At 37.8% G+C, this 24,619-nt stretch overlaps 1 protein-coding gene across 1 annotated transcript; it reads right to left on the reverse strand.

Moving 5' to 3' along the window:
• Nucleotides 1-1,982: 1,982 nt before the first annotated feature.
• Nucleotides 1,983-22,075, reverse strand: LOC129092520 (pyridoxal kinase-like). Its single transcript, XM_054600495.1, has 11 exons — nt 21,814-22,075; nt 14,191-14,245; nt 8,292-8,396; nt 8,078-8,161; nt 5,584-5,618; nt 4,861-4,946; nt 3,998-4,043; nt 3,786-3,897; nt 3,539-3,675; nt 3,357-3,423; nt 1,983-2,569 (listed from the first exon to the last, which is right to left on the reverse strand). Exons 1-11 carry the CDS (start codon nt 21,892-21,894, stop codon nt 2,454-2,456), a joined length of 924 nt encoding a protein of 307 aa, XP_054456470.1. The 5' UTR covers nt 21,895-22,075; the 3' UTR covers nt 1,983-2,453.
• Between the last annotated feature and the right edge of the window lie 2,544 nt (nt 22,076-24,619).

The raw sequence follows: 24,619 nt of genomic DNA on the forward strand, positions 1-24,619 counted from the left end.
CAAACATCTTGTGTTTTAACACGAGATATTTCAGATTTTAGCTACGGTCATTTCAGGTAGTATAGTACTTTAAATATCGCTCATGTACACTTTAAATCATTATCATGCCAACACTTGTGGGCTCCAAACACTCCAGATTTTCTGTTTTAAATAACCATTTTGTTTTATATCGCTGTTAATTGAATGTGTTTTTTTTTTTTTTTTTACTTTGGGCATTAGGAAATAGTTATGAATTTGATGTCATTATGTAGACAAAAAAATAAAAATCCATATAAAACAGATTAAAAGATAATAAAAACAACCATTCATTAAAAAAAGAAGGTTAGATCAGAGATATTCTATGCTTTGCTCAAAGTGCAGCAGTCACCTCAAACCTCAGATAGCACTGCAGATCAATAAATACTGAAGTTATTAATATTATTAAAAATTTAAACTCCTGGCATCACATCAAAATTGCATCCTTTCTGTTGTTGTGACCACAGTGGAGTGTGAAGTGGCCAAAAAAAGGAAACAGCTCATTTACAGAGCTGATACTGGGAATGGGAGGGGGGGTGGGGGGGTGTCTCCTTCTACAACTTCTCGAGGTTTCCAGTAAATTCAGTGGCACAACTCTCAGATACAGGGTTCTGGGCCAGAGCTGGGCCGGGAACCGCCCGGCTGTGATGTGGGTCGGTTCTGGCACGGAGGTCGCCGGATTTCTGATTGTTCTTTTAGCAGAAAACGGCCGGGGGGACGGGGGACGGCTCAGACAGCTCAGGTTGCCTATTTTTCTCTAAGTTGCGTTGCGAGGTTCAACTACACACTATGACTATTAGACAGTTACCTATTACTATTAAGGGACAACAACTGGAGCATCTGGAGCCTCCAGGAGTGCCAGAACCGACCCAAATGCCTCTGGTTTGGGTGATATTGTAGTGCGTGTGGTCTATAGTACAGTAGCATCAACACAATGGTCCAATAGACAGATCAGATAGAAGATATCATACAGATGGTCCAATACAGTTATAGTACAACATCTATACATCAACTATACATTGTGCGTCTTTTTTTTTCCTTTGTTATATTTTCAATGGGGGTCTCATGGGGGTTAGACTTGGTCACCATTACATCACTGCTTTAAGACGGGGGGAGAGGGGGAGTAGTGGTGTGCAGAGCCATAGATAAACAGGGTTTGATCGCTTTAGTGTGACAGCAACGACAATGTTAGTGCTGCAATCCTGATACTTGGCAACCGTTGTGTGTTTGTGGAGACACACAGCTAGAGTGCAAGAACGTATACGCTAGTTAAGTGGAGTGGCAGTAAAAGAGCAACAGGCAAGTTTTTATTTAATAATTTAGAGGTAGAGGATCCAATCATCACTAAAGCATTTGTCTAGCAAGAGAGGCAATAAAAACTATTCAAAGTCAAAGTTGTCATATTGACATTTAAGGTGTGTTGATTGATTTACAACCTCAACTCATGCATTGAGTAACATGTAAAAAAACATTCCACCTTAATAGTTTTCTGTAGCCATCGGTGGCCTTTTAGCGCCAAAGTGAAAAAAATAATATATATATCAGTCTGTAGCTAGCCGACTTCTTCATTTGATCGGCATACACAAATAAAATTAAGAAATTTAAAACACAAACTGGTCACACAAGACGCTTGTTGAGACTCTAATGCCAGGTGTGAACTGGGGCTCTGTTGCAGTGTTTGTTTTATGAATGCAACGACAAATCATTCCTGCTGCATTGGAAACGCTAAGTGGTTTAGTTTCTTAAATCGCAGCATTGATCAGGATGTGTACCAGAGAAACTTTCAACCAGCGAGGAAACCAAAAACTGCTTTTCAACACTCCCCACTAAAGAGTAATACTAGGACTAATCAAGTTATACTACTTTAGGAAGTTCTCTGAGAACAAAAAAACTACCTTTTGTAAAACAAATATGAAATCAGCTTTGTCCAAATCTGACTTTAGTCACTCCAAAACAATTCCTCTGTGTTGAGGACTGGACCTTGAATGTATTTTCAGGGTTTTCCAATTATCCTCATCCCTCTCATATTTTTCTGTTAGTATTGCCAGTATGTTTTTTTCATACGGCCTGCTTTTTGACACTTAAACCCGACAGATTTCTAAAAAAAAACCTGTGCTACATACCGCATTAGAGACGAGGCAGTACCGCGACCAAACTCACTGTTTATCCATGGCTCTAGTTCCAAAACAGGGTCTGGGTAAAAGGTTTACAGGTTAAGGGGTTCAGGACCTAAAGGGGTAAAAGGGGTTTAAGGGTAAAAGGACTACAGGGGTTACAATACTAAGGTTTTATTTAAGGAGTCTGGATGATGAGGTGTTGAAGTTTGGAAACGACAGTCAAAGGTTTACAGTGATGAGAGATTCACCGAGATACTGGAATTCGAGAGATTCATGGGTGAAGAGGAGAAAGGTTAGTATGAGTCTTATGGGTCGGTAATGTTAGGATATGACGGTGGCCTCCAATACTATAGCAGGGTCCTCTATGTCCGCTTTACTTTGAACCATCCTCAGCTCCAGCTGGGGCGGACTGGGCTTCCGACCAGGACCTGCTAACTCTGAGAGACAGAGGGGGGGTGGAAAGATGGAAATGCAGAGAAAAAATAAGATTAACATTTATTTGAAAGCTACATCACGCAATTTATTCAAATGTAAAAATAGTTTGGACAAACTGTGCCAAACCTATGCAAACTGTTTGCAAAGCAGTTCAAATCTTTAACATTCTTCTGTAATTCAGATGTTTATGCCACCTGTAATGATTGTAGCTTTTTCTTTTTTCCATACATACAATTTGAAACCCTGGAAAATGAGTTTAGAGATGTGTGAATGTCATCATGTTGCCTGCATGTGGTTTAAATGTTTTAATTATCTTATCCACATATCTACATCTGTATCTGCCGGTCCTTTTCCTTTCCTATATGCGTCGCAGGTTGACATGAGAAGAACCGGTCCAATGAACTGCTCTAGCTCTTGTGGATAATCTGCAGCCTGATAGATGAACAGTAAGTGGTGCTTTGAGTGAGTTACGAAACAAAGTGCTTTGCATCTAAAAATATAACTCTCATAGTGTTACGCAGATGTGATTGCAATCAGGCTGAATTATATCAGGAAATCTACTGGACACAAATAGATTAAAAGGAGGGTTACTCTCTAGTGATTCTGTTATTAATATTTTCAATAACCTCTGACAAAACTGCTTGACTCGTGTCAATGTTTTAAACTATTAAGTACATGATTCAATTCTAGCTTTCCTGTTGACCTTGTTGTTGTTGTTGTTGTTAAACAGCATACATTTTTAGCAAATTTAAAGCTTTAGATGTCTATAACAAGCCCTACTTTTCTTACCGTGAGCATACGAAATAGTCCTCTGGATAACATGGTGCATGACTGAAAAAGTCTTCTCACAGGCCATCTGAGAAGAGTGAAAACGAAGTTATTAGCATTTCTAATAAAATCAAAACCTAATTTCCTGACGTAAAATATTTAAAAACAAGTGTGTTTCTAGTGTGGCTGTCTTCATATCGTACCTTTAGGTCATTAGGGTAGTGGTGTGTCCACGCTAGCAGCATAGCAGCAAACAAATCTCCAGTTCCTACAAAGACGGCGTCTACTTTGTGAACTTCTATTCGAACTCTCTGTGTCGTCTTGCTGCCGTCGGGACGAACTGAGCGGCACAGACACAAGACACGACACGTTGAAGGGCTCATTCTGTCTCACAACATAAACGTACAGACAACTCATATGCACCATAGTTCACACATAATGTCAACGTACTTTGGCGCTGGCTGCCCAGCGACACGAGGAAGCGGTCTCCCAGTCTGGAGGGCAGATCGGAGGAGGTGATGACCACTGTGTCTGGGCCCATGGCGTGGAGGAGGTCCATGACCTACAGACAGTCATGTATTCAGTCAGCAGCAAGTGTTTAAAGCAAGATATATAACATGCAAGAAAGGAAAGGAAGGATTATGTAGTGAGAGATCTCTTACCTCTACAGCGTCTTTCTCTGTGCTGATGTTTTTCCCCGTCAACAATCTACAACACAAGCAAACAGCACTGTAACATAATACACTGAACTTTAAGTTATTGGACATAAAAACACAGACATTCCCATTTAAGAGCCTAATAAAGTCCAAAAGAAGACTTTAAATAAATAATTCTACTCATAACAGTTATGGGAACACACAAGTGCAAAAAGGGAAAGATCCATAAGTAATGTGAGTATTTAATGTATATAGAAAACCTTTAATATGATTGTGTGAATGTATGGAAACACCACTAGGTGGTGTAAGTTGAGATGAGACACAGTTATCTCTTCAACTGTGGCTTGAAGTTATTGTTTTTCATAAATGCAGACATTTATTGAATGCAAGGAAAAAAAGAAGTTGAGAAAAATGTGGAAAACTTTTTATATGTTACCGTTTCTCAGTGGAGATCATTGAAATAAAAGAAAAACTGCATGTTTCTATTTGATCTCAATGAGGAGCCATAAACAGTATAGTATTTTAACTTTGAAAAAACAGTTTCAATAAGACAATGTAAGACACAGTACTGAAAATGAATATTTTTTTTAAAATCTACATGGTTTAAAAGGGTAAATCAAGAAGGAGAAGCTACATTTTGACGTATTTTCTGTTAATCTTTCTAAAATGTGTAAAACCACAAAATAAAGGTATTAGATAACATGCATGAGTGGCGTTACATAAAGATTGTGTTTGCTAATACTCGGTAAATCTAAATTTAGTAAGTTTATCTTTAAAAAAAAAAAAGACAATTACAGAACTGTCACGCTAGATTAACAGGATTTAAATCAATACAAATCTGCAAATATAAAAATAAAACTTGAACTCACTCGGCCTCAAACTGGTTGGGAGTTATAATGTCGGCAACAGGAACCACCTTGTTCTTATAGACCGGATAGAGATTCTGAGGAACGTACTGAGGAACGAGACACACAGGTTAGAGTCACATAACACAATGAAAACACACAAACAGTGCTCTAAATGAACGACTACACACACACACACACACACACACACACACACACACAATGAAAACACACAAACACACACACTACACACACACACACACACACACACACACACACACACATAAATGAGTGGGCTCAGTTTTCTCTGATCTTTGTTTTCATGGTTTTAAATGATGAGCTCTAACAGACAGAATATGATGCTAATCCCTGAAAACACACACACACACACACAGTCACTGTGTGTGTGTGTGTGTGTGTGTATTTTCAGGTGTGTAGTTCTGTCAGATCACAATAATCCATCTGTCACTGAGAAATGAGCCTTGTAACAGCCCCCACTAACACACTCAAATATATATAGAGATAAAAACACACACAAGGATGAGCACTAAAACCCTCCCACACACATTAAAGGCACAAGAATCATAAACATCTAACCACACACACACACACACACACACACACACACACACACACACACACACACACACACACACACACACACACACACACACACACACACACACACACACACACACACACACACACGCACACACACACACACACACACACACACACTAATCTCACCATAGATCCGTGATCACCGAGGACGGGGTCACATACTGAAACGACACAAACACATTCAGAGTCAGACACAGAGCGCAGACCTGTGAAAGCTCCACATCCCATAATGCAGCAGTGATAGGGAGGCATGAAACTGGATTTGGAGATGTAAACGCATCTGAGGCCAGCATGTAGAGGAACACGACAGAAAAGAGGTTTGTTTTTAATGTAGACATTCTCTTGAAAAAAAAGAAAAGACGACTAAAAGGCTCTGCTAGTGCCTCTTCATTACATCTCACAATTAAAAAGTGCCAAAGGGAGAAAATACTGATCATTTCTCTATTATTACACAAAAATGTAACATTTGTACTGAAGATAGCATAAATATATATTTGTTGGGCCATAGTACTGACATACAGTATTATCACTTTATAAGGTTAATATGGGAAAGTGATGGCAAACAGTTTCTAATTTAAAATCCATTTCAAGTCATGTCTCCGGCCAATTTAAGGCAAAAGTTTAAAATTCACTCTCCTGATTGTTTAGTTTTGGTCTCCAGTAATTCGTGAGGGGAAATATATTTGGCTGTTTAGCTTCAAATGCTACATTATGTTCACCAACTAGCCAGCTAACATAACTGGTAGTTTAGTTGTCTGGGCAGGAGGGTTGTTAGTGGGTTTAAGGTGAGTTTTTTTTTGCAAAAACAAGAGAGCAATGAGAGTGAATCAAAACAGTAAAGTTAAGGGCTGAAAGAGGCTAAAAACGATGGAATAGATACTAATTTCTCCACCAAAAGCGATCTCTCTATATATATATATAAAAAAAATCCCTATTAGTTACATGATACCCAAGATTCAGTACCATTACCAGAATAATAGTTTATTTTTTATACTTTTCTACAACAACCTTCCTACATTAACAATCTTCTAAAGAGAAAAGAAGGAAGAGATCTTTTCTAAATGCAGAATCAAATTCACAAAATGAAATGGTGCATCTGGGGCCAGCTTTAAATACTTGACGGGTGGAGTTTGATAGTTGTTTTGGACACAGTTCTGCATAGTTTTAAGGTCTGATCTGCAGCCGTAAGGATGTTGCATTTCCTGTCCACTAAATTATTACACCTAAAGGTAAACAAACACATTATGCACGTCACCCTCTTGTAGCTTATTATTTTGAACAGTGGCAGTAGGTCGTCTCTAAATTCACTACGGGCCAAACTGCAACAGCCTTGATTTGAGTGAAACTGATTTGTGCAACATGAGATTAAAATCCTCCCGGCTAGAGAGAGTTGTCCAGAGTGAGATCTGGAACTTCCCTGAGATTAACGTCAAGCTACATTTGAACATTAAATCATTGACTTTATTTGGTGGGTTATAATAACTTTATTTATTATCACTTAAAATGTTTCTGTATCTGTTGTTTCATTGTCCCTCATAATTGTATGTTTCATCAGGGGCCTAATTTGCATAGTGAGTGGATTTTTACTCATATTAAAGCTGCACTAATTCACAATTTTCTGACAACAGTGGACCGAATGACTTTGTGTAACATGGAAGCAGTCACTCAAGGTGACAAAGCCTCAGAGAATTATCACCTGACTATGCACCTATATATATATATATTTATTTTTTTTTAGCCTCTTTTAGCTCATTGCAAACTCGACTCCTATCAACCCCGTTTCCAGCAGCATCAGGCAGATGTTATCATCCAACAAAAGCTTTAATAAACCCACCCTATGCAACCTACTTGTTCCTGCCATTGGTGAACATAATTGAGAATCTGGAAGCTAAACAGCCAATTAAATGAAAGGAGCTTAAAAGCTGATGATGACGGGTTGGTGGTGAAAAACAGCATTGTGAATTTTTAGTCTCTGGTACTGACAGGTCATGTAACGCTCATGAGTAAAGAGTAGCTTAAATATAAAGTATTCATAACAGTAACTACAAAAAAATCTGCCTTTGCTAAAGATTATGCTTAAAAAAAACCTTGCTGTTAATGCTTTATATCAAAGTTTAATCATGTTGTAAAAGCTTTTTATACCCCGCAAGATCCCCATTGTAAGAGCAACTGTGTTATACGTCAATTGATGGAACACAAACTGCACATTATACAAACTGCATCAATTAACCTTTAGGATATATTACCATACAGTTAGCTCAAAGTGTGAGGAAAAAACTCAACAGAAGACGCATTTATTTCTTGTGTAGCTATACAGTACATCAAATGTGGTAACTTATAGCTCAAAAAATGACATTTGAGTGACACCAATATACTGAAAAACATGCAATGTATCCTGTCCGTATGATATCTAACAAAAAGTTATAACGTTTATGAGATTTAACTTTTAAATCTGGACATGGAGAGTGGCCTACTGGGTGAAAGTCTTTGTCGTTCTTTATACCACGTCACTTGTCCTGGCTTATGATTACGTGGATAACATACAAATTATAGTATTTTACTACTTTTTGTAGCTATAAGAAGGAACAGTGAGAACATCCTGAACTATGTGCTTACTCACCATACACCAGGTTGGGGTTGGCTCTCTTTAGCTCCTGAACAATGTCCACTACCATCTCCAGGAAGGATGTGTCTCTGGTGTACCCTGAACACAACACAAGCATTATTTAAAAAAACGTATCAGCCAGGATTAACTAGATAAAAACACAATAACATCACCTTAACATGAAGCTAAATCTAACTGCAGTAGTGAATTATAAAAGTGAGGTGTTCACCTGTTAAAACGTAGTCGTACTGGTGAACGTTGTTCAGTTTGATTCCTTCATAGAGAACGTGGAGCTCATCTGCCGTCAAGACCTGGCCTTTCCAATGAGAATAACCTGCAGAGAGGAGGGGAGTTATTGAGGTCGCTTAATTGCTGACTCTCACCTTTTAGCAAAGCTTTTTTTCCCATAGAAACACAAATAAATACACCCACACACACACAGACATGCTGCATATGTGCCCGTTAACACCCCCTATAGCTAACACCCCCTATAGCTGACACACACACACACACACACACACACACGCACACACACACACACACACACACACACACACTAAACCCCCTGTACTCCACTAACACTTTTGCATTTTAAACCCAATATTAAAATGTGGTTTATCTGGGCAGGTTAGGACAATTCTGTTTAAGTCTGAATATGAAATAATTGAGCAGAAATGCTTTTACCCTTTAAGATCAAATACCCATTCAATAGATTGTGCATCTATTTAACAATTCATGCAAAGAAATGACGATTTCTTTGTATTTTTATAAAGAAATCCAAACATATTCCTCCTGTAAAGCAAATTATGAACTGTGCTTGCATAAATATAAAATATAATATAAATATATATATATATAAATGTCAATTACATTTAAGCCCCTTACCTAACGAGTTAACGCAAAGCTGATTAAGCAAAGAATCTGCACCCACAGCTTTAAATAGGTTTTTGAATGCAGGACTTTCTGTTTTTACTCCGTTTTATTGCTATGTTACTAAAGGAAAGGATCTGAGTGCATCTTCCCACCTCTCTCTGAATTCATGCTCATATCCAGCTGTTCCACAGATGTTTTTCACTGATACGACTGTAACTTGCTCCAAAAAACATACAACCCAAATCCCCCAAAACACTCCATCGTTCTTGGATAAAGATTTTGTTTTGACTGCCAGCATGACTCAAAAGTATCTTCTTAGATCATGTGACTTTTGCTTGTAACAGAGTAGTGTGAATGTCAATGAACTAAGCACAAAAACACACACACACACACACACACACACACACACACACACACACACACACACACACACACACACACACACACACACACACACACACACACACACACACACACACACACACACACACACACACACACACACACACACACACACCACACACCAGTTGGTCTCAGTGCAGCCTGCAGCCACAGTGTCTGGTCAAGCAGGGACTGAGGGGACGCCGGGGAGGACGAGGACACACACACACCCCTACTAACAAACACACCTACATTGTGTGTGGCGGTGTGTGTATGTATTGAGTTTGTGTGCGTTTGTACATCTGTGTGTGAATGTGTGCTGGATGTACACGAGACGAGAATGCAAATGTGAGCACGCGTCGGCGCACGTCTGTCTGCGTATGACATGGTTGCTGCAGGCCGATGATGTCGCAGCTTCAGGTGAGTCACAGCCGTGTCACGTGGTGGTGGTGGTGGGGGGGGTTCTGGTTGCTAAGCAACAAGCCGGGAGAAAGCCAAAGGGGGCAAAGAAAGAGAGATGAGCAGTCAGAGCGCTGTGTGTGTGTGTGTGTGAGAGAGAATGAAGGCAGGCCTACAGATAAGAGCTGCTTCTGTCGTCATCATTCGCTGCTGTCGCAATTCACAGCGCCTGCTGCTGTTTACTGCTGCGTCCTGTCGCTCTCTCTCCCTTTTTTCTGTCTGTCTCTCTGTTTAAAAAAATGTCCTGTCTCTCTGTCTCTCTATTCACCTTCTCTGTCCCCTCTCTCCCTCCCCAGATGCAGACGCCGTCTTCAATATGCCAAACCAAATGACATACTCTCCTTGAAGAAATTGCAAATGTTGGCATCCACAATATACGAGATCTGATTAAACGGGCACCGGAGTCTCGGCCAATTTCATGTTAAGGTCACTGAGACAAACACAATTTACACCAGAGATGTGAGGATTTTTTTCTTGTCTGGGAATCTCGACATCGTCCTCAGCCTCTATCATTGTCTGCTCTGTACCTTACTAACAGTGATCATAATCACTATGATTACAATATATCCTTGTCTAACTGGTCCTTAAAGATTTAAATTGAATTTAGAGCTGGGAGCTCACAGGATCCTGTCTAGACACTCTTATTCATTCAGATTCTCAGTTTTTGCTGCAACACAATCAAGCACCATCTGGTCAATCAAAAACATGTAAGCCACATTCCTGGTGGTTTGTTTCGTGGCAGCTGTGTTTAATTGTTAAATTGGAGATCACGGTACTCTTCAAACTCCTGGATTGTATTTCCACCTCATTCCCCTACCAAAGAAGCCCCCCCCCTACATTCGTTAGCAACTAAGTGTCCCTAAACCTTATTTTAAGAACCACTGATTCAATTCATGGGAAAGTATTTTATAATTTCAACACAAAAAGTCACATCTTTAAGTCACATCTGCCTCATTCAGCCAATGAGGATCCTACAAAACCATCCATTCATACCTGAAGACAGAAGTACTGACACAAACCTGGGTAAACGTTGGATCTACTGAAAAAATAAACAAGAGAGAAAGAAGATGCTTATTTATTCAGTTCCACTAAATAACAAAGAAATGCTGGATACATCTTCCCATGCAGATAGTTTTTGGCTTATTTTCTGAGAGGTTCTGCTGCCCCTAGAACAGTATTATAGTATCTATAATAGTATTTCATTTGTGGTGCTCAGAACTTGTAGAATTAGCAGAGCTTGACAATAAAGATGGCACAGTTGCCCCGGGGAAGTAAATTGCCACGTCGGGGGAGAAAATCTAGCAACACACAGGCCTGATCGGGCTGGTGGTGAAAAATAATTAACTAATTGTGTTTTGCTGGAGCCGATGATTGAAGCAGCTAAAGAGTGGGCCATCTGGTTTCTTTCTCATCTCTGTTGAGAGTCGCACATGTGCAGAATCGACCGGGCACTCACGAGAAAATGGCGGTGGGTAAAGACAAAGTGCAAGTGAGCATCGCAAATGTCCTGGTAGTGTGTTTCAGTTAAGATGATGTGGGTGAAACTCCAGATTAATTTACTTCAATAAAGACTAAATATGACAATTAACTTTAATCTTTGCTGTTATTTGAAAAGTTAAATGGGCTAAAACAAAGTGTGTTAGGGGAAGTGACAAGTGGATTTTTGACCCACTTGCCTGACTGAACAAGTGAAAAACAACAATAACATTGTCCTGATTAATTCTCCTGAATGAATGATTTTCTGTAAAAAGAGAAACAGGAAAGAAAGAAAGAAAGAAAGAAAGACACTGTTGACTTTTTGTGATAAATCAATGATACGTGTGTTGAGAAACGTCTTATCATAGAGGTTTGTCTGAATCCAGACTCCACCACTTCCTAACTGCTCAAATGTAAATAACAGTATTTCATTCGTCTCCGTGTCTGACGCTCGCCCACACAACAACACTTATACTACAGCATAACCTACAATTAAGCTCACCCTCGTCTGCAACACCACAACAGATTACTCTAAACTCAACATCGTCCATCTCAATAACAATGAAATGACAAAAAAAAAAACTAACCTGGCTGGTTATAATAAACGGCCCTCTCACATGCGTAGAAACCAAACTCCGTCATCAATAAGATGTCAACCTGCTCGCTGACCTTTTCCAGCTTTAAACTGAATGCAACTGAGTCAAAGGGTAATTATAGAGTTATGATTACTTGTATTGTAAAACTAGACCCAATGGAAAAACTAGACAACCATGCCATGAGGGGGTCAAGGTCATCCGCTCTGTACGAAACAACACTGTAAAAAATATGCATTATTATCTAAATACTATGTTTAGAGGAAGGTGAGATGCCTGACGTAGGTTCTTCTGTTTAAAGGTACTTTTTCTACCTTTTTTCAACGTATAGAACCGGAAAATACGGTCGTCATAAAAGGTAAAAAACTTTTTGCTTTTAAGTTGCAAACAATATTTTAGAAAGTGAAAAGTGCATTTCATTTTTGTCAATATTCATCTTCACATTGATGGCAGGAAACTGGCTGGTGTCTCTTACAAACCAGTAAAGAAAAATGTAAACAGGATAAGTAAAGTAATATCAAATAAGCAAAGTTTGACAGCCACAAACTTAAATGTATTGTAAACTCTGTCATAATGTACTGATCCTGTGCAGGTTTCTGAGTTCTGGGTTTTGTATCCGCTGTGAAGCAACAAGCCCAAAAGCTGTGCAGATGTTTTTGTTTTCACAGCTGATTCATTCTTCACGTTCAGTTTGCATGAGTAACTTGAGCCGAGACCATCCATCAGTGTAAGACAGGTTCGGTGCAGGTTTCTCATTCATCATGGGACTGGAAATTAGATCAAATTATTACGAAGGGATGATGCAGACACTCGCTCTAGGCCAATCAGAGACAAGACGCATCATCAGTCTAAGTTTCTTCGAAGTTATTGCTTTTGCAAATATTACTTTTTTCAAGTTGAATTGCTTTTAATTGCCTTTTGCAGAGCATAGTGGATTTTTACAAGTGTTACATTTAGTACCTGCATTATTATTGAATATACAACATTTCTTGACTTTGCTGTGGCAAATTACGACATATTTCTGTAATAGTGTGAGTAAACAGAAGCAGGAGATCTTTCTGTGGGAGGGAGTTGTGAAGTGGATGGAAGTAAAACACACATTTACTGTGACAGAAGGTTGTGTTAAAGGAATATGTTGTCAGCAGTGTTAGAAAACAGAACAGAAGAAGATGCACATTTGTTCTTCTTGTTTCTGGATTATAAAATAAAATAAATGTTCACTCTGACTGAGGTTTCTTTGTTCATTGTCTTGCTTCTTATAGATTAAATCTAACTACTATTTCAGTACTTACTCGGTTGTATTGATGTTAAAAAAAAGGGATTTAGTGCTGCACAAAATGGAGCCTATGGCCCCCTCTGTGCCCAGACTTCATCCATCTTTTTGTCCTATTTGGCCGGTCCTCCAGACTCCCATAGTTATAGTTAACTCCTGGCATTATTTTCTAAATGAAAAGGATTTTGCCTGAAAATGAATCCTCGGGCTTGGCGTCACAAAGTTGATCCAAATTAGATAAAATGAAATAAGGTAATTGTTTATTTGGGACATTTGCAGGATGACAAGATAAATTAGTATCAAAACAAGTATAATAAACAGTAATCACACAGTAAAGGTATTATAAATAAGAAAAAAAAAAAGTTATTTGGTACGTGTGGTCTACTGGGAGCAGTGTTGTTTGTGTAATCTGACAGCTGTGTATTTTGATGTAGCCGTGATATTTGTCGTATAGTTTCTGATTGTTAAACAACTTGTGAAAAATAGATTTAAAAAAAAAGCTCAAAATCAATGGAGCAGAAACATATCCTATATTTGCCATTATTCATCTTAATCTTTCACCTTCCATTAGACCCCATGTAAATACCAACATCCATTCCCCTGGGTTATAAACGACAAGTCCTCAAGCTCACGATTTAAGAGAGTTCCTCTTCTGCCACAAGTGTTTTCACAGCTTGAGTCGTACTCCTCAGGATGACTTAACTAATCTCGGCATCTTTGCTTTGTCAAAACAAGACCGGCAGCATCTGAGACGCCCACAGACGGAGAGAGACGGCTTGTGTAAAATATGAATGGAGTTTGTCCCCTGCAGCCGACATCTGTGTTTGAGAGCTGCTCTGGCGTCAGCCACTGAAGTCACTGACCTCCGCCAAAAAAACTCCACTCACCCAGCTGTCGACTAGTCAGCCTCGAACGCCTCTCTCTCTCTCTAACACTCACTAACGCCTCATCACGACACCAGGGGGCTCTGAATGACTCATACACACCCACACACACACTGAACTAAAACACAGCGCACACACACACACACATACAAATGCTCACTAAGACTTTTGATTTTTCATCTGTCTTACCTGTATGGTTGGAGAACTGGACAGAGTTGATGGAGTCCACCTCAAACCCTAACACCTGGAGGACAGAGAGAGGAAACACGTCAGGAGTCAGGAGAGATTAGGATTCACAGCCACACACACAGCTACACATTTACAAGCGTACTAGTACACATATACCAAGAAATGTACAAGCAATGCTGTTACCAAGTACCTGTTTGGTCATTAAACTTGCAATAACTGCAGCTGAAACCACGCAACACCTTTCAAGATACGACAAACACATCCAGTAGATATGGAGCTTTGATTTTGACTCATGTTTCTAATCACCGATAGTCCGATATTCGCCCTCCTTGTACCTCCGGTTTTGGTCTCCACCAGCTCCTAGGGCAAATAACTGTCTCTTTAGCTATTCAATGCTCTGCTGTGTTCACCAGCTAGTCGCTAACTTTGTCTTTCTTTGTCGACAAAGGCTTTGAGAGTGACCCAAAGCAGTAAAGCTGCAAAAATGATAAGCTATAAAACACTTTAAAGGTTATAAAAATAGTTTTTTCTTCTAAAAAGCACCAATAGCCATCTTTAAAATAGTATCATGTGAGATGAACATACAGTACCAGTCAAAAGTTTGGACACACCTTCCCATTCAATGCTTTTTCTTTATTTGTATTTTAATTATTTTCTACATTGTAGATGGATATTGAACACATATGGAATTATGTGGTAAACAAACAAATGCTCAACAAACCAGAATATGTTTTATATTTTAGATTCTTCAAAGTAGTTGAATGAGAAGGTGTGTCCAAACTTTTGACTGCTACTGTATGTTGGAGTAAATCAATTTTGTCTAATATTATACATTTTTTGCCATGTCATATTGGTCATAATTACAGCATGTCAACACATATCTGTAACTCAAACTGATAAATAAAAAGGACAAAAACAAAAGTCCATCTGGCTTCTTTTAACCAGCGCTGTGATCTATGAGCTCAGATAAAAGAAATTAAAAAAACATCCTCAAATCTGGATCAGCTACATAAACCAACTCTTGGTGTCCTCCCGTTTGTCTTTTTTTTAACAGATTTATTTTTAATTACCAGAAAAAGAGAGAGAGAGAGAAAGACACATGACCCATCCACGTGCGCAGTCAATTGCTATCTGAATGACTTTATTTTAATTGGGTTTAAACAGGAAGCAGGCGGAGTGAAGGAGTCCTTTGTTCTTTTCAATTGAAATGCCATGTTGAGATACAAGAATCTGCTTTCAGAGGGGAGAGGCAGTACCTCGACCCCTTTGACCTTGAGCTTGTCAACGCTCCGGCTATTGCTGTCGGACTGATGGAAACTTTCTATATCGTGGCACATGTTTTCTGAAAAGGTGGATTTGTCATCATCATCATCATCATCATCATGAGGCATTCAGGAAACATGTTACGCTCTCAGAACTTTTTTTTAAAGACAGTAAGAATACAGTCCTGGTACACATACAGAAGTGGGAATCCCTTCCTATTCTAATAGTTGTGATTAAGTAATAATATCCAAAAGGGAAAAGCCCACATTTGTTAAAAGCTCAGCAACACATGTGGCTTGCAGTACAAATATTTGTTTGTGTTCTTTGGAAGTATATTAAAAGTTCTGTGTAAAGTGTAAATTGCTAGTTAATTGGCACTTAACTAAAACAAATGCAGTCCAAACACCCTTCAGTAAAATCCTACCTTCATGGAACTATCAATGATTATTTTATTTGTTTAAACATTTTTATGGAGGAGTTCATTCTTTAAGGTCAAACCAAGGACGTTGATGTTCAAGTTTGCAGACACACCTCCTTCAAGGTCAATTTAATGGCTGTATTTTGTGGTGCTGTTGAAGTGTATTATGTTATATTACACATTGATTTGAGTGACATAATATTGGAAACACATTCAGTATGATACAGGTCAACAGCACAAACTACAGCCTCTAAACGACCATGAAATTAAATCAACATCTCTAAAACAGTTTCAACAGAAACTGAACATTATATAAAGGCAGGATTTATTGCAGGACTTTTGAATTAGAGTGGATTCACTTTAGTTTGGTCAACCTAAAAAACTTACAGCACAGAACACCACAACTTTAAATGAACATGCACAGGAAAAAAAAAAAAGTGTTACCAAGTCTTACAGCTGCCTTTTAATGACTTGCAGTTCAATTTTAAGTTGATTTTGAGTTTTTTTCTGCTCACCTATGGCTGATTAAATGTTTTCTAAAGGATCTGTTTCTGTTTGCTGTTCCAGAGTTGTGAATAAAAATGTGTTCGACTGTTTTGCAAACAGGACTCCTTCACTTCAAATTGACTGTTGATGTAAATCGGTGTACTCATCTCCTGATGCTAAGAATATGTTATTTAGGTCACATCCTTTCTCGCTCTATTCATGAGCCTGAAGTCAGTCCCATCCAGATAGACTGTTTACAATGCTGCTGACTGAAAGCATCGGAGGAGACGGAGGAGAGGATATTAACCAAGATTATAAACATTCTGCCTTTTTTTAAAAAAAAAAGGGAAAACACTTCAACATTTATGGTAATTCCCAGATGAGGAAGGCCTCCCGCAACTGACGAATGAAGAGTTTCTTTAATTAACGTGTGTCACAGTACAGACTGATCACGTCTCAGTCAACACTATACAAACACTATATTTACTGCATCGTGACTTAGCAGGCAGCCGAGTCCCTCTGCTTTGGGTTGGCTCCTCTACATTTAGTGTTAGCTTGCAAACATAATAAACACATGTCTATGTTGCTAGTGATTTATTCCATGTGTGCACATCGTCTTTTTGCTCTTTGATCAAAATGAACTTAAAGTACGTTCATGACTTTGAGGTGTATTTGCACTGCGACCTACAATAGTTTCTTATTCAGTCTATAACATGACAATGCAAAATGAAAATGCCTGTCATACGCTACCAAGGCCCAAAATTATGTTCAAATGACTTGTTCTGTTGGACAAACAAAAAACGAGTAAACGGCCATGCTAGCAGCTCTCTGACGCTGTACTAAGGCGCTGCAGAGCTTCAGGCTAAATGCTAATGTCAGCATGCTAACATGCTCACAATGATGACGTTTTACCATCTTAGGTTAGCCTGTTCCCATGCAAACATTTGCTAAATAGCACAAACCACAAAGTGAAGCTGAGGCTGATGGGAATCTCATTTGTTTTTTGTTAGTATTAGAATATCTAAGTGTTTGATCAGACGACGGCACAGTGGGCAAAGTCAGGCGATCTCCAAAATATTATCCGAATTCATCATCTGGGAACCATGAACGACAGTAGTAGTCAACCTTTTTACTAGCTGTTGGGATGTTTCCGCCTGGACCAAAGTAGTCGAGCAGCCAACCGACCAGACTTAGCAAGAAAGACAAAGAACCCACAGACTTTCAAATTACACATAGACTTGCCAGCAGAACCCTAGCTGAACTCTGAACAAGCTGTTACCAACAAACCAAGCATTGTGAATGATTAATCAATTATTAAGGTAGTTATCAAGTTATTGATTAATAAAGAAACTTCAGTTTAAGTGTTGAATACAGGTTCGTCTGGCTCAGGGTTTCCACTGAAGGACGCTTTGGACGACATCATCTAAAACTGAATGAGCTGCCAGTCGCCAGATAAATATGTTGCAAGGTTTGTTATTTTATTTCCCCCCCAAAGTGTGAACAACTTTTCCATCCATTTAAAAGCATAAAGACTATCTCTCAGGACAGCAGAGTAGAGAAATGAACATCCACGAGGACCCGTGTCAGCACATATCCAGCTGGCTGACGTGTCCTTGAGCAAAACACTGCATCCCTGCTGGTTCCAGAGACACAGCGTAGAGGAAAAGCGTCCCTTTGAGAATAAATAACCCATCACAGTGATAATTCACTTATTCAGCTTTTACAGCCTCTCACTCTGGAAGACTTCTGCACAAACAATCTGCTTAGTTATTATGTTCTTGGGCAGTGTTACCTCGTCAAACGTCCTTGTTTTGAACGAGCAACTGTTCGACTTATAACTGAGAAAAATCACACTAAACTAATTCAAAATAACACTAATTCAATTTAACTCCAAATACATAAAAATGCCCTAATCATAAATTGGGTGCCAGAACACAGCACCCGTCCTGAATTGTGTCTCTATGTGATCTGAATCTACCCGGTCCAGCTCTACGGCAGCCTGTCTCCATCTTCAGTGACGTCACCAGGAGGAATCCTGTGGCGGCCAATCAGAAGCCCTGCTTCCTCACTGCCTGCTGCCTTCTGACAGGCCTGAGATTCTCCGTGTTGTCAGCGCAGAGAGAGGGATGCCCTGCACGCCCGCTGACATCATCATCATCATCATCATCGTCGTATCCCTTATCTAAAACACAACTGAATCACAGCTGTGACTCTGAACAGTAAGAGCAGCTCTGTCACCGGCCTGTGGGCTTTCTGTTTATTGGTTATTAAAACAGTCTTATGTTTACAAGCATCAGTGGTGGTAGATTCATAGACTTGCCACTATAATCACCTGCCACATACACTAATAACACTGTAAAGTTATACTTATCAACCCAGCGTCTGATGATTAATAGCTTGCAGACTGGATTTGACTCCAACTGCACATTTACATCGTTATCATTCCTCTTAAATCTCATTCAAGTTAAAAACACAGTTTGTGTCCATAGATTTAAGAACGTATAAGACCCTTTGATGCAAAATATGCAAAATAAGGAACATTTCGTTATTTGAAAGCATGGAACAGTGCATAAAGAAAGCACAAAAACTGTCAGATACATAATAGCTAATTCAAAATGTAATTTAAGGTCTTGAATTTAGGCAACATAACTTGCAGGCACCTTGTAAAACAACAAAAAAAGACTTGTTAAGGCTTTAATACTGACACTGTCTGAATAATCAAACAGTGTAAATGCAATTTTAACATATGTAGTGTTTTAACATGCTCTGAAAAAGTATTTGTAGCGGCACATACTGGTTTTATTATTAATATTTGATGATTGCAGTACTAGTCATGTTCACTTAGGCTATGAAACTTATCTATTTTATTTATTTGTAAGAGGCCAGTGCATTGATAATAAATGTAGCCATAGTCTTATATTTAAGTGTTATCATATCAGAAAATATTAGATTCTAGTGTCTTTAAACAGCCACATGCATCTCCTGGTACTACTTAATAATGGTGACAATGAACGTAACCGTAACCCACTCTTGTTGAGCAACACATTTAGTACAATGTGCTGGTTAGTATGAGTGTCCAGTGTAAGCTCCAGTAGGCTGCAGTGGTAAACCCTATATAAACATTAGCCAGGGGCCTTAATCATCCATAGCTGGACATCCGTGGCTGCACTGAACCCGGTGACATGCATCACAAAGCCCAGCAGCCATTAGGACGACCACAAAATACATCCTGGGGCGCAGCGGGGCTAAAAATAGACTCGGCACTTCTCACAACTGTCTTTCAGGATGACGGGACGAGTATACTGGAGGCCTGTAGCAACCTCACCAGCACTACTGACTGCTGCCGGTGGAAAAAAATAAAAGAAATGAAACTATAACAATCACCGGCTTCACTGTGGCAATTACAGAGCCGAAGCAATCACTGTTATCATCGTACCGTCAACATTAGGGATCATAAATGGAAATCACTTTCACATTCATAGCCGGGAGGAGCTGATAGCCGATGTGTCCTTTTTCATAATATCAAATAAATGGCTTGTTCTGTAAGCATTTGGCCTTTTTTTTGGCTCCTTATTCTGGTAGTTATGATTTCTTGTGTAGCACTCGGTAAACTGTGCCTTCAGGTGAGGCCTCTATTGCTACGGTTAACGCAGGTAATGACTCAACAGGACACTCGCTAGCTCATATTATTATGCTAAAAAGCAAAATGCATGTTGAGCCACTGAAAAGCTGTACTCAACAATTCTTCATCTCTCTACAATCTGCTTTGTTATTCAGGTTAATGGACTGATGCCCACTGCCCTCCCTTTTCTTCAGATGACCCTCTCATCAAGGGTGGCAGTCACGTGAATGATAACGTACAAAGAGGCATTACCAAAGTAAACAAACATACATTTTCATAACTTTCTGTTGGCTAATGTGGTGAAAACCTTTAGCTGCCTGTCAGTTTAACGATAATTGAGTTTAACGTAGAGAATCAATACTTGCAGTGATTTTTATATATATATATATATATATATATATATATATACAAAAGGTGTCTTAATACACATAGTAAAACATTACACTGCCTTGTAGGGCTGGAAGGTATGACCTAAAATCTATAATATGATGAATTAGCAGATTTACCCCAATAACAATACATAAAACAGTAATTATTTTACATTCATCCGGCCTTTTGTTTCCTTTCTCATGTTGGCTAAATTCTCTTACGACTGTCTTGAATGAAGTTAAAGATACCAGACTATTTTGGTTGTTATTGCTGTTTTAAGACATGCAATTATGAGTAACTTTAATTCTGTGCGAGATGCATAGTAAAGGTATCACGAAATGGATGGAATCACAATTACAGTGGATTATTATGATTCTGCAAAATGTAAATTGCAAGACAGCTAGTGGCCACAATGAATCTCTGCACAAACAAAGAGCAAAACATCCCAAAAAAGGGGCAATTTTTAGAAATAATCAATGCTTTCAGTGGCCCTGAACTCTATAAACAAAGCGTGTGTGCTCTTTACGTCTTTGCAACACACAACAAAACACATGTGAGCAATTAACAGTCCCAGTTCAACTTCCAGAAAGCAGCAGACAGCTCCCCAACCTGTGCATAGTGTATAAGAACAGCAGCAAATAGCCTTATTGATTATGTCTCCCTCCTGTGATTAGGGGAGGGGGGGGATTTGCAGGTTATCAGTGCAGCAGGTTTGTATTTGTGTCCAGATGTGCAGAAACACACCATGACTCCTCACAGCTGTCTGACCTGTGGTGACTGGTTGACATCAGGTCAACTGCTTTAAGATGCTTGTTTATGCTTTAAGATGATTGTTTAAGAAAGGAGATGCACTTATGACTTCTGGTGACTAGTAGTTCTCTTGAATACCTATGTTGAATACACTTATTGTAAGTCGCTTTGGATAAAAGCGTCTGCTAAATGACTGTAATGTAATGTCTGGATACAGATGACCTTCTGACCCTTTAAGAGCATCAATAGTTTATGCAACACATGTGATTTGTCTCATGCATGGGTTATAATAAACCCTAATAGAAACACACACACACACACACATCTCTTATAAGATAAGATAAGATAATCAATTATTAGTCCCGCAGCGGGGACATTTGCAGGCTTACAGCAGCATAGAGTAAAGTGCACACAAGAGACATAGTAAAGAAAGACAAGATTAAAATAAAAAATGAAAAAATGAAAAATAAAAAATAAAAAAAACAAGTATTATAAATAAGCAATAAAAACAGTAGAAAAACACAATAACTGAAATATAACATTTACAGACAGGAAAAAAACTATTTTAACTATTACTGCACAGTGTTTTTATCATTATATGGCCATATAATGATCCATATTGCACTGGCATTGGTTTTGAGGATGCATCAGGACACGATGTGCACGTCACGTTTCCTGCATGCCACATGAAGCATGCACGACACTGTGTATCTACCTGCAGAGGGAACGACGCGCTCTTGTTGCCCACATACCCCCGGACGACGTGGCTCTGTATGGACAGCACACGACACTCCATGGCGGCTCCCGGACAGCCGAGGGAGGGATGGGAAAGGTGCAAGAGACAGTCCGTTTCTCCTCACGACGTCAAATCACGTCAACACATAACCACACAAACAAACAGCTGTGTGTGTGTGTGTGTGTGTGTGTGTGTGATGAGCTCTTGTGCAGCAGTTGTAGTGTGTGATGGTGTGAGAGAGAGAGAGAGAGAGAGAGAGAGAGAGGAGGAGGAGGAGAGTGCATCTCAACACACACACTCATATGCATGCACACACACACATATGCATGCACGCACACACACGTGCATGCACGCACGCTGGTGTTTTCTGCGCAGGCAACCCGAGTGGACACCTAAGTCCAGTGACGTCACCGCAGCGCATTCCCTTTGATCAACACAGCTTGGAATTGGAATGAGAAAGCTTTATTCTCATTTTTTTTTTTTTTTCCAAAGACGAATTATTTTTAAATATATGTTTTACATTAATGCATTACTCTGGTGTGTTTTTACCCTCCCCAAAATGAAGGAAAAATTAATTATTTTATAATATTCGCATTTTTTTGCATGTATTTTTTTCTTTTACACATTTTTTCCACTCTATCACTCCATTTTTCAAAGCCGAATTATTTTTAAATATATGTTTTACATTAATGCATTACTCTGGTGTGTTTTTACCCTCCCCAAAATAAAGGGAAAAAATATATTATTTTATAATATTCGCATTTTTTTGCATGTATTTTTTTTTTTGGGGGGATTTTTTTACACATTTTTTCCACTCTATCACTCCATTTTTCAAAGCCGAATTATTTAAAAAAATATATTTTACATTAATGCATTACTCTGATGTGTTTTTACCCTCCCCAAAATAAAGGAAAAAAATATATATTTTATAATATTCGCATTTTTTTGCATGTATTTTTTTGGGGGATTTTTTACACATTTTTTCCACTCTATCACTCCATTTTTTTAAGCCGAATTTATTTAAAAATATATGTTTTACATTAATGCATTACTCTGGTGTGTTTTTACCCTCCCCAAAATGAAGGGAAAATTAATTATTTTATAATATTCGCATTTTTTTTTTGCATGTATTTTTTTTTTTTTTTTTTTTTATACATTTATTCAACTCTATCACCCCATTTTTCAAAGCCGAATTATTTAAAAAAATATATTTTACATTAATGCATTACTCTGGTGTGTTTTTACCCTCCCCAAAATAAAGGAAAAAATAATTATTTTATAATATTCGCATTTTTTTGCATGTATTATTTTTTTTTTTTTTTTTTTACACATTTTTTCCACTCTATAACTCCATTTTTTTTAAAAAAAATTTATTTAAAAATATATATTTTACATTAATGCATTACTCTATGTGTTTTTACCCTTCCCAAAATGAAGGAAAAATTATTATTTTATAATATTCGCATTTTTTGCATGTATTTTTTTTTTGTGGATTTTTTTACACATTCTTTCCACTCTATCACTCCATTTTTTTTTTTCAAATTATTTAAAAATATATATTTTACATTAATGCATTACTCTGGTGTGTTTTTACCCTCCCCAAAATAAAGGAAAAATGTATTATTTTATAATATTCGCATTTTTTTGCATGTATTTTTTTTTTTTTTTTTTTTACACATTTTTTCCACTCTATCACTCCATTTTTTTTTTCAAAGCCGAATTATTTAAAAATATATATTTTACATTAATGCATTACTCTGGTGTGTTTTTACCCTCCCCAAAATAAAGGAAAAAAATATATTATTTTATAATATTCGCATTTTTTTGCATGTATTTTTTTTTGTGGAGCTTTTACACATTTTTTCCTCCACTTTTCAAAGACGAATTATTTTAAAATATATATTTTACATTAATGCATTACTCTGATGTGTGTTTTTACCCTCCCCAAAATAAAGAAAAAATGTATTATTTTATAATATTCGCATTTTTTTGCATGTTTTTTTTGGGGGATTTTTACACATTTTTTCCACTCTATCACTCCATTTTTTTTCAAAGCCGAATTATTTAAAAATATATATTTTACATTAATGCATTACTCTGGTGTGTTTTTACCCTCCCCAAAATAAGGGAAAAATGTATTATTTTATAATATTCGCATTTTTTTGCATATTTTTTATTTTTTTTTTTTTTACACATTTTTCCACTCTATCACTCCATTTTTCAAAGCCGAATTATTTAAAAATATATATTTTACATTAATGCATTACTCTGGTGTGTTTTTACCCTTCCCAAAATAAAGGAAAAATTATTATTTTATAATATTCGCATTTTTTTGCATGTATTTTTTTGTTTTTTTTTTTTACACATTTTTCCACTCTATCACTCCATTTTTCAAAGCCGAATTATTTAAAAATATATATTTTACATTAATGCATTACTCTGATGTGTTTTTACCCTCCCCAAAATAAAGGAAAAATGTATTATTTTATAATATTCGCATTTTTTTGCATGTTTTTTTTTTTTTTTTTTTTACACATTTTTTCCACTCTATCACTCCATTTTTCAAAGCCGAATTATTTAAAAATATATATTTTACATTAATGCATTACTCTGATGTGTTTTTACCCTTCCCAAAATAAAGGAAAAAAATATGTATTTTACATTTTTTTGCATGTATTTGTTTTTGTGGAGCTTTTACACATTTTTTCCTCCACTTTAAGCCGAATTATTTTAAAATATATATTTTACATTAATGCATTACTCTGATGTGTTTTTACCCTCCCCA

This window comes from Anoplopoma fimbria, chromosome 6 (assembly GCF_027596085.1).
Source record: "Anoplopoma fimbria isolate UVic2021 breed Golden Eagle Sablefish chromosome 6, Afim_UVic_2022, whole genome shotgun sequence".
In the NCBI taxonomy this organism is placed as follows: Eukaryota; Metazoa; Chordata; class Actinopteri; order Perciformes; family Anoplopomatidae; genus Anoplopoma; species Anoplopoma fimbria.